Source organism: Lytechinus variegatus, chromosome 1 (assembly GCF_018143015.1).
Source record: "Lytechinus variegatus isolate NC3 chromosome 1, Lvar_3.0, whole genome shotgun sequence".
Lineage (NCBI taxonomy): Eukaryota > Metazoa > Echinodermata > Echinoidea > Temnopleuroida > Toxopneustidae > Lytechinus > Lytechinus variegatus.
In genome coordinates this window covers 20297373-20312333 of record NC_054740.1, presented here as the reverse complement: position 1 = coordinate 20312333, position 14961 = coordinate 20297373, and the positions used below count along the sequence as shown (strand labels likewise).

Below are 14961 nucleotides of genomic sequence, written 5' to 3'. Positions count from 1 at the left end.
CATTTCTATCACTGTGGACAAGGTTTCATTTACTCCTTTTAACGTTCTCATTCAAATGATTATTTCCCTAATGTTTGTCTATGTGTTGCGATCACTGGACCTAAAACGATATGACCATCCCCAAACTAAAGAAATTTTGTTTTGCATTCCAGATCTTTGTAAAGTCCCACATAAATTACAAGCAACTTTATCAACATCCTATGGCTTTTATTCAAGCTCATGAAGATGGCGACACAACTACAGCTATCATGTTATATAAAAAAGACGATATATTTAGTATTTTTTGTTACCCTTCAGCCATAAGATCCGGGACTCCATAATTCTTCTTGTTATGTGGTACATCAGTGCATCCCGAGACATTCTGCAGTGACAAAAAAAAAAAACACAAATAATTAAATTAAATAACTAATGGATCATCACCAAAGATACTTTTGTATCAACCAACCAGCATAGCTTCTCCATAAGAAGCTGATGAGATTCATATAGATCTATCCAAGGGTGTGTTTCACAAACATTTTAAATCTGTTATACTAAAGTTCCAATGCCACAAGGATACTGAACACATCATCTCATTGATTAATGGGCAGTAGTGCACATCCCATGATCAAGGGTTACACAGTAAATCACATTCAAATCATCCCATGATCATGATCTCACCAATGCCATTATTGTGTATTATACCTCACGTCCCACAGCAATTAAGAGTGATTTTTAATCAGACTTAAATATTTGTGAAACACACCCCTGGATATGTTTTATTTGAAATCAAGGTTAGTTGGCAAGATGCCATGTACCACCATAATGGATGCGGGTTTGGTAGTAAACATGAGAATCATCATCTTCTGGGAGTCAACTTGGTGATATATCAAGTCAGGTGTGTCTGTTTCCGGGATGCTCTCAGACAAGATCTTTCTCACTTTGATCTAGAAAAATCATACTCCATGCAAGGCACTAGGTCACTGAAAGGTAATAGTAGTAGTAATATAGTATTTTTTGTAGAGGTGTTGTGACTCAGTAGAAAAGTCTCTGAACTTTGAATCACAGGGTCCAGGGTTCGAATCCCTAAGCAGCACTCACGTCCTTTGTCAAAGCATTTTTAACATTCTCCATTATCCACCCAGGTGTAGTAAATAGTAGCGGGTAAAATTATTCCTTGAAATGCTCAAGCACCCAATAAGTGTCACTGTGCTAAAGCCAGGTTTAATAGTATGCAGTGCTTGGAAACATTACATTAAGCGCTATATAAATGTTGCATATTATTATTATTACTTTATGCAGAGGCAACAGGTCAATGAAAGGTAATAGATGGTATATGCTAATGGTGGTACTTTTAATTTATTTGGAAAATATACGACAAATGTTTGCGGATATTCCTGCAGGACACTTAAAATGTGTATCATCAAAAGTTCTAAACTTCAAATTGTAGTTCATGCAGATATTGATTACTTCGTTGTTTTCCTTAAAAGAAAATACATATACCGGTATATACAAATAATTCATGTATACGAGAATATACATGTACATTTCTGTATGTATAGTGCAAACTGATACAAAGGGAGTTATGAAAGCTTAGATGTAGATCTGCTGCGACCCTCATACTGTAATGTTAGAAAAATATTAAGGAAGTTCATAAAGTCTTTGATTTACTGTTTGTTCGTTGAATTTATATGCCTTTCAATATAAACACTGTTTTTTGATGAGAGAAGGGTTTTTTTGTAAAGTACACTTGTAGGCCATGAACTTAATGAAATTTAGCAGCCCCTGTAGTTTATATTGACAGTTTAAATGCTAGATAGTTGGCTGAGGCTCAAAGTTTTGACATATATTACAGGGCTTGGCTTCAAGTGTTTGTCCTTTTACCTCACTCTCACTTTGATGTTTGAAATCTACTGAAATATTCACATCCTTTGAAATTGTGTTACTGTGCGTTTTCCCTATTCAAGGATTCAATGTAGGGTCACTGGAGTGGTTAACAATTAACACTTATCGAGTGTTTTTAGATTTATATTTCTCTCAGGTCAAACCAATACCCATGCACATTTAATACACCTGGGGAAGATTTGTCTAGAATTCATCAACACAAAGTGGGAAAGGGATGGTCCAGGCTGAAAGTATTTATAGCTTAATAAATAGAGTAGAATTCACTGAGCAAAATGCCGAAAATTTCATCAAAATCGGATAACAAATAAAGTTATTGAATTTTAAAGTTTAGCAATATTTTGTGAAAACAGTCGCCATGAATATTCATTAGGTGGGCTGATGATGTCACATCCCCACTTGTTCTTTTGTATTTTATTATATGAAATTAGGTTTATTCAAATTTTTCCTCCAAGAACTGGAAAAATTGGATTGACAACTGATTTAGTGCATTAGATATTTATTGCTGCAACTTATTTCATTATAAGGGTGACATATTATTCACACAAGTATGAAATAATGAAAAAATTATTGCTCAGTGAATTCTACACTATGTATTAAGATATAAATATTTTCAGCCCGGACCATCCCTTTAAATTTCAAGTTATTCTTTCATAGAGACTAGAGACCCAATCCCCTATAAACCCGTAACATAGAAGAGTAAATCTGAAAACTGCATTTTTATATTTTAAGCCTTTATTAGAGACCCAGTCCTATAAACCCTTAACATAGAAGAGAAAATCTGAAAACTGCATTTTTAAGCCTTTATAGCTTCTCACATTTCTATCAATTTCCTTTCAGTGTCTTAGCATCCTGTCTCATCAAAGTTTAAGACTTTTATCCTACCGGCATCCAAAAACTATATGAAACAAAGATTAATATTATCTTTTTGTTTCAAGCTACTAAATGTAGGAATAGGAAGGAATGTATTATTTATTCTGCAGAAGTACGAAGAGGATATCTTTGGGTAGGGAAATGCATTGATACAATCAGGTCACTCATATCTACTTTCTTCTATTCTCCTTATTCAGTATCTTGTTTCCATTTTACGTTTTGTTCCCTAGCAGAAAGAGGAATGTTTTGAATTTCACTTTTTGATTGTCTAAGAATGAAGACATTTAAGAAAATTGGTCTATCCTCTGAATCCAAAGAAGCTACACAAATACAGGAATAACAGCAAAAATTGTGACTTCTCATATCTCATATCTTCAAAAGCTTCTTAAAATCAGATATTTCTACCTAGAATATCCTCTCTCAGGAGCAAAAGATTGCTATCAGAATATCACAAACATATGTATTGGTGACTTTGCGTTACAGTCTTATTTTAAGAATATGAGATATCGCGGCTGAAGGAAAGTGACTCAAATGTGACACTATTCATTAATCAGCCAATAATGAACTTTGATTTCAAAATGTTTACCTGAAAGAAAAAAAATCATGCTTTTTTTCTTAGTGACTTTTAAACTATATCCCAAGCCTATATTTAGAATGTAATGCTAGATAGCAAGACACACAAGTTCTCACCTATGACATATCAACATAAATTGTACCACAATTTTCATTACTTCTAAAAAAAAAGAATCATTGAGGGCAAACACAATATGAAATAAATCTCTCTTTATCACTCAAAACAAAGTGTCATTGTAACTTCTGAAGATTTCCATGGTAAAGAAGAATAGTCAGGTTTCACGGTACACCATCTTTCTTGGGCAAGTGTTGGTCCTGAAAAGGACCAACCAAACTCAACGTTTCGACAAGTGTGTTCTTGTCGTCTTAAGAAGATGACAAGAACATACTGAAGATGACAAGAACAAACTAGTCAAAACATAAAGTTTGGGTGCTCCTTATCAGGACCAACACTTGCCCAGGAAAGATACATGGTGTACCATGAAACCTACTACACTAGAAATGTCATTACAACTCTTTACAGTCAGTGCTCTATGTCTTCTCCTCCCCTTTACTTTCCCTTTTTCTTTTAAAATAGGATATCTTTAGGTGCATTCACACTGACTTAATTCCCAAAATACCAGTAAATTTATATGATCCTGTTCAGGCTTTACAATTCCTAATATTGCATTCATGCCAACCCAAGAGTGTTAAGTTATGAGTATGCACAGTATGGTCTGACAAGCTCAGCAAGCTAGCAAGTTCCAACCACACTGTGGCACGCATGCCTAACATATTGAAAAGAATTTTCCAATTTCCATTCCCACCGCAAGATTACCCACCATCATGTAAGAATACCTGCAAAATTTCTCATAATTTGAAAGTACCTATAAGTATCAGGAATATTCTTTCAGGAATATCAAGAGCAATTTTCTTTCACACTGGCAAAAATACCTCATATATTCTGGTCGGGGTAGATATCCCAATCAGCAAATACCAGGTATTTTGGGTATTTCAGTTGGTCTGAAACAAGGTCCTTTCCATGATTTTCTATTCTCTTCCTCTTCTTTCTACATGAGTGATAGTATATAGACTGTATCTAGGCAACATATCACTCAGTAACATTTATAGTTCTTCAATACATCTGTGTATTCATACAAACTTTGCATCCTAGGCCTCAAGAAATAATGAATGCAAGATGATACTGAGTCATACTGGATATTATCAATAAGAAATCATAGTCTGCCTCTAGCTCATGTTCACAAGAAACATCTTCCATTCAGGAACTATTACAAACTTCCCTGTAAATGTCCGAGTTTGATACATTTAAAGTCATACCCAAATATCTCCAGTGAATAATAAAGAAAATTAAGACCTGTGCATTATCATATCATAATCTTCTAGATTTGTAAGATCTGACATTTACTAGTAAAGCATATATTGTTGATAATAAAAGAAAGCTAAAAAAAAAACATGCAAACTAAAATTGTTAACACAGATCTAAAGCATACGGGCTAAATAAATAATTGCAGCTAAGACCTATCTATTGTTAACAGAATGCATTGCTTATTTTTCTCATCAGTGAGCATTCTTACAATACCACTTGTCAAATGATTTTACATGTATAAAGTGATACTTGTTGACATTATTGAATTCTGTTCAAAATTCATATTGTTAATGTCACTACAGGTGGGATTTACCTTTAAAAGATACTGAAGAATAAAATATCTGACAGAAGTGAAGTTAGATCAGATGCAACAGTGAAACAAATCCTAAACATTTTTTTTTTCTCAGGTAATTTGCAACTTGTTGATCATTATCCTGTACTTGCGAGAAGCATGAAATGACTCATAGATCTCCTTTCTTCAGGAGAGATTTTTATCAAGATGTAAACCCATAAACACCTGAAGCCAGGAATTTGGATAGAATCAAAGTTGAGATTTCTATTGTCAGGGAATCCAGTGACTATGATGTGTCACTCTTTTTCAAACTTATTTCTAACTTGATCGGTCTTATCATGCATCTTGCTATTTGGAGCTTCCAAATAAACCATGAAATCATTATTTTCCAATTGTTTTTTGTGTGTATAAGTAGATGTTTTCTCTCGATGTATTCAAATAATTGTTTTAAAGTTACAGTATTAATTTTTTTATCAGCCAAAGTAATCATCTACATGTATATGTTTTACATTCAATCATGAGATATTACGGAGTCAAAAACAATTATTATCACATATCTGTAATGACCCTATTTTGTAAATACCGGTACACTACTTTCTTTTCAAGAAAAAAAAAGAAGTCTGAAAAATATTTTACCAGATTCTTCATAACTATCCAAAACCCTTCATAATGTGCCCTAATCTTGTTTTCTATTTCAAGACACAGTACCCTTCACAAACGGTGAGCATCTCCAAACTTGATAATTTGTTGCTATGGACAACAATCATGCCAGAGTGCAAAACATGAGCAAACATCAGCAACATACAAGAACCCTCAACTATCATTGGTAACATCATCATTATATTCCTAAAATGTGCATAGCTTGGCAAAATAAAAATGAAAAAAAAAAGAAATCATTTTCCATTGTACTTTCAATAACAAGAAGAAAACAGGTGCATGTCTATATGTACACCCTTCTTGGGCCTGGACAACTGACATAATGTCACAGCATGAAATAGAACATACAACGGCCATGATTAACGTCACTCCTAGATTCTCAGAATGAGGGATAAAACTTCTATTCTTCTTCAAACAATCCCAACTCTGCTTGAGGTCTGATGCACTCTTTGTCAAAAACATGATAAAGACCCTTTTTTATTAGATTTTTCTAAAAATTCTGCCACCGCTGGAAACTTTAGCCAGCGTATACTGACAAACCTTACGCATGGCCAGCCATTTTGTCCTGCAATCTAATTTCTTGATATCAATCATTCAATTCTTGACATCAAGAATTGCAAATTCTTCATGGGGAAAATCATCTGAGTTGTTACAAAAAGGCAAAACTTGATATGGGTAAAAGAGAATGATTTGCCATAGTCTAACGTATATCAAAATACTCTGGCTAACACCTTTCAGGTTTGACAGTCCCTACATGAATAAAATTGACTGTTTGGGCTAGAAAAGATTCATGGAAAGAAAGGGCAAACCTTACAGATTGCTGACGTGAATTCAACGTGGAAACATTGTTGACTATTTTTACGTTGAATAGCCGACTGTTTATCTTCCTTCTTCAAAAATTAGAACAGGAATTCCAGGATTAAGATTTAATTAGTGTGCATTAATGTACCAAGCAACCTACAAAAACCCATCAAAAAATGGAACCACTCTGACAGTCAAGGTTACCTGTACTATACATTCATATCTTTCAATGAAATCTGAAAAACATAGTAGAAATTTGAAGCATAAAAAAGGTGTAAAAGTCGAAGCTCCTCCCACCTATTTTTGTTGCAATCCATCAGTTTTCAACATGAATACCGGTATAGACCAAACAGTGTTGATGTGATGGGGAGACATACAGACAGACACTGACTATCAATCCTAAATCCTGTTCACACTCATTTCCTGATCTGGTTCGCACTGAATTGATTCATTGAATAAAAAAACTGGCTAGAACATTCAGTTGTGTAATGGTACAAACACTCATGAAAAGCCTGTAAAGAGATGGTTTCGTAAACCAGTAAAGAAGATTACTTTAATAAGAATGTTCCCGAGATTCATTGGAGCATTCAAACATGCTGAACCTATTCCCACTAAATCATTGAGTTGGGTCGGGTTCATTGAATTGAGCTGAATGTGAACAAGATTCCAGATTACACCAGGCGGTGCTGCACCACCCCGAGTTTGCTCAATCTCGAGATATTAGCCCGATCGGCCCTCTTCGCAATTAATCTCGAGATTCAAGAAACCCAATCTCCACCAGCGCAAGGAGAGCAATTTGTGTTCGAGCTAGGCATGAATGCATTATGGTCTGACGCTGTGCATAAATAATCCTGAGCGCATCTGCGAATTAGCAGGATAATTCGTAAATAGTGTGCTATTTTGCAAATACACTGTAATCTTAAGTTGACTTCGGATTAGTCTACAAATGTAGACCCACATCTGCAGTGTGTGTACCTCAGCTGATTCAACGAGTCTGCATAGCACACTATGTCTACTGAGGCTGCTTCGCTCGCTCTTTCAGGCTGGTTTGCTTCGCAAACCAATAGCAGATCCCACCTCACGAGCCATTCAGAGTCTGCATAGCAGACTAACTTCGAATTGCAATCTTGGATTAATCCAGAGAACTATCGCCATAATTGTATCTTCACTACAAATAATCTCGAGATTGTTCCGGTTGGGTTAATTTGGCGGATCAGAAACAGCGAGATTATTTGAAAACTCTGGGCTGGTGTAGACGGCCCTACTGAGACTTAATCAGCATCATGACTGTGAATTCTTGTGGTTTCCGAGGTTTAAATCTACCCACCCCCTTTCCCCTTCATCCCTCCATCCTAACTCCATTGTCATGACTTTTTTCATTAAATAATGAGAACATTTTACGAACAAACATGGAAACTTGGTCAGGCACGTACAGTAGCAGACATCTTGTCATGTAGCCTCATTCTGGCTTCATTCTAATTTTAAAACATATCAAGTATGTCACCCAATGCTGTGCCTATCATCCCTACATGTACCCCTCAACATGAGTTTGTTCTGAAAAGTTCTTGAGCAGGAACAAAAATAGCAGCAGGAAGTCACATTCATATGAACCCAAAGATCTTCATTCTCTTGAAGCTATGAAAGTCTAATTCTTAGATGATAAATGATTAACCAAATGTATTGTACATGGATTGTACACACTTTGATGAATACATTTGATGTTATGATTAAATTCTTAAACACAAAATTAAGACCAATAATCACTTCTGCCATGGCTTTGTCCTCTTAGTTATATTTATATTACATTTTGATTATCTTTTTCTAAATATAATTGTAACTGCCAGCAGAAATCTAGTTTCCATGTACTATATTTGTAATGACAAATATTAAATTTGTAACATGTAAGCCTTTCAGACATCCATTTGTAATTGCAAAATTACCAATGATACAGTGTATATAGATTTTATTTATGTAACAGATACAAATTAACAATAACTATAACTTTCAGGAAGCCAAAATCATGAGAGTATAAGACCGGTTTTATGAAGTTGATTATCTTTTCAGGAAGGTAGCATTGCCTTTTTAACCATGAACATGTTTATTATGCTTACTCCCACATGTTTCTTTTGATGTCTTTGCCATTGTGGATCAAACGAGTTGGAATACCTTCCTTCCTACATTTTTTTTTGTTTCTTGAATTAGGTGACATGACATTTAGAACCAGGCCTTTAATGCACTGACTTCCATGGGGCCAATTCCCACAAAATTTTGGTGATGGGGGTTTTTCATCATGCTCTACCACAATATGGTATTAAACACGCTGAAATGCTAAATAAGTTTTATGTGACATCACTTCGGTACTCTATAGTCTCGCTCTGCTATGCAGGCAATAAAAAAAAAGCAAAGATGCCAGTTACCATTGGTAACAGGAATAATTCATTTTTGCTGAGATTTGTTTTCTTGCAAAAAAGTTACTCTGTAAGTTTATTGCGGATATCAAAAATTCATTGTGATATGATCAATATAATAAGAAAACTTGCTAATGCAAGAAGACATATCAATAGGATGTCACATATCCTTAAATTCTACTTGTTTTGATCTCCAATCTTTCTATGAATATCATTTTTTTTTCAAATATGGGAATGACTGCCGGAGCAAGCTAAACAACTAATTATGAATTACATCTTGTTGCTCAAATCATCAAGTGGGCTCGGAAAAGGCAAGGCCTTAGGTTACATTTTTTTTTTCACATTTCTTTCTCCAGATTTAAATACACAAAAGATGATCCAAATTTAAAGAGCACAAATTCAGAGGATATTCTACAGGTTAAATTCACCAGAATATATATGAGCAAATCCTCAGCTTTTTATTAATACATTACTTGTACCTCTGATAGCAATCATGCATGATTCAATAAATTGATGCTGTTTAAACAGCAGATAGACTTCCATTTCCCCCCAAGTCTTGACAAATAGTACCAACATAAAACGTCACTCGTGCCTCAGCAAAGTGAATTTTTATAACTGGACACGGTCCCATTAAACAGACTGTTTACATATTAATGAATGAAAGGTGAAAATTGTGGGGTTTTTTGGACTGAGTGATGAGATTCCATTCATCATATAATCTTATTCAGCAAATCTTGAAAAAATGGAATCTCCACTTCCAAATTGATTTACTTCATACATGTATTTAATTATGTGTGGCAGTTTAGTGGTACAGCCCCGGGGTACAGTATTATCAATAAAAGAATGAAGAGTTGCTCTTTCATATTCTATAAAATTCCAATTGTGGTATCCAATCATGTTTTAATATTAGCCCTCTAAATCTAGATAACCTATATTTTGTTATGCACTTCATAAATCTTTGTAGATTTTGAAAAAAAAAATTCTCCATGAAATTTTAAGTTGCAGAATTAATCACGATTGGCTAAATCAACTGGATGCACAAGCTCACATAACAGACTGCTAATTTGGCTTTAGAAAGAGTCATGAGTCACAACTTCTAACAATTAATGACCTTGGAACCAATCAATGCCATTTTTAATCATTTTGCAAAGGACTCAACTTCTTATTAGAGTCAGTTGACGAATACTGTCATTGATTCAGGAATCCTTCTGAGATTGAACCAAACAAGTTCTACTACTACAGTACTGATACTACTGCTGCTACTTCGTTGCCATAGTCCTCAAAGAACCATCAATCGGCATTCTCTTGTATGCATTTTGGTTATTCCACCCACTGTCCAATTCCTGATCCTGTCTTCCTCCGTCCTGGTCTGGCCTCTCCTTCCACTTCTCCTTCAACCATCATCTTTTCTAAGCTATCTGGTGGAACAAGTTCTACTTGAGAGGAAGAAGAGTAACTCCACCAGTCAAATCAGCCATACCTTAGGATACTATTCTGGGTCCCCTTCAGTTCACAATTTTCACTAACACCCTTACTGATTGTGTCTCCTCATCCACTTGCCTAGAGTTTTATGATACCCTCTTATACAGATATTCCAATCACCATGATGGCTTTTGGGGAGTGGCGTAAAAATGGCTCATGTTTCATGTCCTTGAATGTTCTTCACAAATAAGAAATATTTGGAGTTCAAATAAGGAGAAAACTCATCATTTGAGCATTCCCTTACACCAATGATAGTGCAGCCCTTTGAACTCTGGATGAAGAAAAGTCCATGTATTTAAGAGTCATCCAGCTTCTACTTGGAAACCCGGTGTCCAACTCAGATCTTGCTTCTTCAATGAAACCTGAAGAAATATCCAGTCATCATAATGTAGCAAGCATACAAGTCTAGGTTTGCAAAATCATACTCTTTCGTTTTTGACATTTGTAACAAAGAGTTTACTCCTTGAAGAGTATGTCAACCAGGATGCAACTAGATTCATGCAGGCTGATTACAACTTTAATAAAGAATTAAATATTTGCAGAGGCACTCTCTCTCCATGAATAAAAGAACAAAATGTTTTCATAACACACAAAAATTATATATGGATTTATCACCATTCCAGTGAAACTGCCTTTTCTTTTGCCTACAGGTCTGATGCAGGAAAACAATCTGAAAATCCCCATTTTTTTATCAGTGTTAAATGCTGGTAAAATATTTTGCCTGCAACTGTGGATTCGGCTTCATCAGCTTATATTTCCATAATAGCTTTGCACTAATGACACTCCAACAACTTTCTTTAGATCTCTTTTCTCATATTGTACGTTAGCAGGATTTGTTTCTCTCACTAGAGTCAATGTTACGTGTTCTTATAATTGTGATTGCCAACAATAAATTATGACTATAAACTGCAGAGGAGAAAGGTAATTAATGTTCAAAGAAGCAGACAGTAATCAACTAATCATCATTAAATTGTTGAAATAAGATAATTAGCCAGATTAAGACATCACTGGTTCCATCATTCACAATCTTCCAATAATATACATGCAGTATTTCATAAACTTGTAAAAATGTGATACGCCATTATTTTTTCATATCGTGTCCACCTTTTACAATCAAATTTAAGATTGTATGATTTTTCTCTACTCATATCAACTTGTTGAGTGGACTGGACTTTTCTTAAAGGTCATGAGAATAGAGTACTGAAGTGATGACGTCACAAAAAACTTTTTCTTTTGCATTTCAGCATTTTTGATACCCTATTTTGGTAGAGCATGACGAAATACCTCCACTTCCAAAATTTGGTGAGAATTGGTCCATTGGGGCATGAGATATGACCTGAATACATAATTAGCCCCATTGAAGTCAGTGTATTATTGGCCAGGATCTACAAGTTAGGAGGTCAAAATTTCATTTGGTATGGCCCAATATTTACAAATTGTTTCTTTCAATACTCATTACTTGAATCATCTTTTGTGGAAACAGTAGAGGCCACTATCTAGTATAAATCATACTGGTGAAGAGCGGTGTATAAGTGTATGTACAGTGTCTGATAAAAGATTTCTTAGAGCATGCATGTTAACACAAAGCTCTATGCTACCTCAGGTGATGTCACATGAATACTACACTACACGATCCATGATGTTGTTTGAAGATTTGCATGACTGGCATGTACAGTTGCTGATGTGGTTTACGGTACACCATGTGTGTTATAGAAACAGTGGATAGAAGAAGAGAAGAAATGTATAGGCGAGAAAGTGGAGATTTGAGAGTAGAGTATTCTTTCTTGAAAATAGTCCTGAAAAGGACTGTAAACCAGAAGGAATGTTGAGTGAGAACAGCTTGAGTAGTAGAGCTGATGAGGAGATGCTGGCTTGAGTCAGTGAGTAGAGATGATGAGTAGTAGAGAGACTCGACATTTCGGACAGGTTGACTGTCCGTCTTCAGGAGTCAAACCATGAGGTCGAGTCCATAGAAAGTGAGAAACTGGACTGTTGGTTTACAACTTGTATTTTTTTTTTCTAAAAATAAGTACAATTAATGCAAATAATGGACTAAACCAAGCATCTATTCGTACTCCTACTCTAATAAGAGATAAGCAACTAGTTCACTCCTTTTATTTTCCATGGTTCTGTCAGTCTCAAAATTGTTAATTAAAAACATGTACCTATTTCTACATGGGCTATGAATTCAAAGCCGATTAAAAAACAATAGGCTACAATCACAAATAAACACAGCTGCAGTCATGTTTTCAATTGCGAATACGTTTTCAAATGGGCAGTGAATATATAATGTGAAGAAATGTGTAAAGATTTAAATAATTGATTTTTATCAATAAACTATAGAAAAGGAGTGAACTATTTGCTTATCGCTACAGTACATCTAATACGTACATGGTAAGTCTATATTTTCCATCAATTACACTTATTTTCGACATAAATCTGACAAGTTGTAAATCGGCGATTCAATTTCTATGGACTCAACCTGAGGGCCATGTAGTATAGTTGTACACAAACCATCACCTGAGGTACTCATCCAATTTACAATGTTATTTAACAAATTATTATACTAACGTAATAGATTTTAATATTTGTTAAATAATAATTTTTATCTATAAATGGTTTTTCAAAACGGCATCGTTAGCCGGAAGTACGTCATACATAGGCGGTTCAAGGGTCAACGCTATTGTATTTCCGTTGTTTACATTGGATCGAGGGGACTACGCGGCATCAGTGAGGTAAGAAATTGTCTTTTTATTACGTTTTTATTTAACATTTTTTAAAACCTTCCTACGCATTAGGCATAGGAAGGTGTAGAAATTAATAAAATTAACGTATTTCGAGCAATCATCATATGAAAAGATGGATTTCCTAGGAAAATCCATCTTATTGTTCTTCGCTTAAGACACTATGGCTAGTGTCAAGACGTCAATGATGAAGAAGTATATGACAGCTTATAAAACAAGTGGAATGCCTCTGGCCGTCTCACCTGCATCATGCGGTTCAATATAGCAGCAGTGCTCACTTTGAATACTACTCTAACTCGCACAAGATGTTCAGTGATACATGGTTACTCTTATGTCCACTTTTTATGAACTAGACCAATAAGCTTACAGAGATATGACGGTTATTCAACAAAAAACCCCAACATAGCCAAAGTTCATTGACCTTACATGACCTTTGACCTTGATCATGTGACCTGAAACTCGAACAGGATGTTCAGTGATACTTGATTACTCTTATGTCCAAGTTTAATGAACTAGACCAATAAACTTTCAAAGTTATGATGGTAATTCAACAGATACCCCTGATTCTGCCAAAGTTCATTGACCCTAATTGGTCCTCTATTGGTGGAAAGTAACATGGCAAGAAAATTTTCTTTTTTTGACCTCTGTTTTTAATTAAGAAAAAAATTATTTAAAGAATCAAATTCAAATAAGAGTAAAGTTGTATGAATGATAAGTGTATTGGGAACTGTCAGTGTAAAAAAATTAGGCATTTGCCCCAAAGAAAAAGAGAAAATAAGCCAAACATTACCACCCTTCTTTTGCCACACATGGAGATATAACTGAGAACAAGGTTATATCATAACCTTGTTCCACTTGTTCACTGCTGCCTGTGGGGAATCTTCAGGTAGGACTATGGTATGCCAATGTTGTACAGAGCACACACTTTAAAAGATCATTAAAATATCACTTTTGTGACCAAAATTACTAATTTCCATACAGTTGCAATTTATTTTACATTAGTAACTTGGGAATAATTTTTGTATTCACTAGAGCGCTCAAAAACTTGAATTTTGGGCATATTTTTGTGTAAGCCCTCTATTGGTGGAAAATAATATGGCAAGAAATTTTTCATTTTTAGATCTCTATTTTTAAGTAAGAAAAAAATTATTTAAAGTGTCAAATTTGAATAAGAGCCAAGTTCTATGAATAATAGGTGTGATGGAAACTGTCAGTGTAAAAAATCAGGCATTTTCCCCAAACAAAAAGAGAAAATAAACCAAACATTGCCATCCTTATTTTGCCACACATGGAGATATAACTGAGAACAAGGTTATATTATAACCTTGTTCATTGAATGAGTGCCTTGTTCATTGAATAAGTGGGTGTGCCTATCCTTGCTACTCTCACAGTCAAACTACTACTTTCATATTATCATGACTCTCACTCAGCAAGTCCCTGGCACAGTCACAGCACAGCTCCTTCCACTTTTTTTCTTTCTTTTTCTTAAGTTAACTTAAACTAGTTAAAGCAGCTCTTCTTTCCTTTCTCCTTTTAAATTTAACCTTTCTTTTTTTCTTCTCACATTTTCAGTTCTCTTTAACTTTTTTTGTAGGAGTAGGAAAGCATCAGATCAGCTTTAACAACGAGTAGCTTAACGAATTACATTAGATCTGAGCTGACGAACGTATTTAAATCTAGGCCTTTAATTCTACCGACATCAACAACAGACATCAAAACAAGCGCATGGGACTACTATGACGACTATACAAAAATTCATGTTAGTATTTCACATTGAAAAACACACATTCTACGCAAATTCGACAGCTAAATAGCAACAAAATATCTTGACGAAAAAAATAAATGCTTTGTGAATATTTCAGACATTTGCATCGTAATAAAAATCTA

The 14961-nt window shown here is 34.8% G+C and overlaps 1 protein-coding gene across 1 annotated transcript in view; it reads right to left on the bottom strand.

The window, feature by feature from the left end:
* LOC121408645 (proteasome maturation protein-like) overlaps nucleotides 1-14961 on the bottom strand; it is a 57466-nt gene that overhangs the window by 42392 nt on the left and 113 nt on the right. Inside the window, exon 2 of the mRNA XM_041600182.1 lies at nucleotides 291-361. Within this exon, the coding sequence (XP_041456116.1) occupies nucleotides 291-361 (71 nt within the window). The remainder of the gene's footprint in view (nucleotides 1-290; nucleotides 362-14961) is intronic.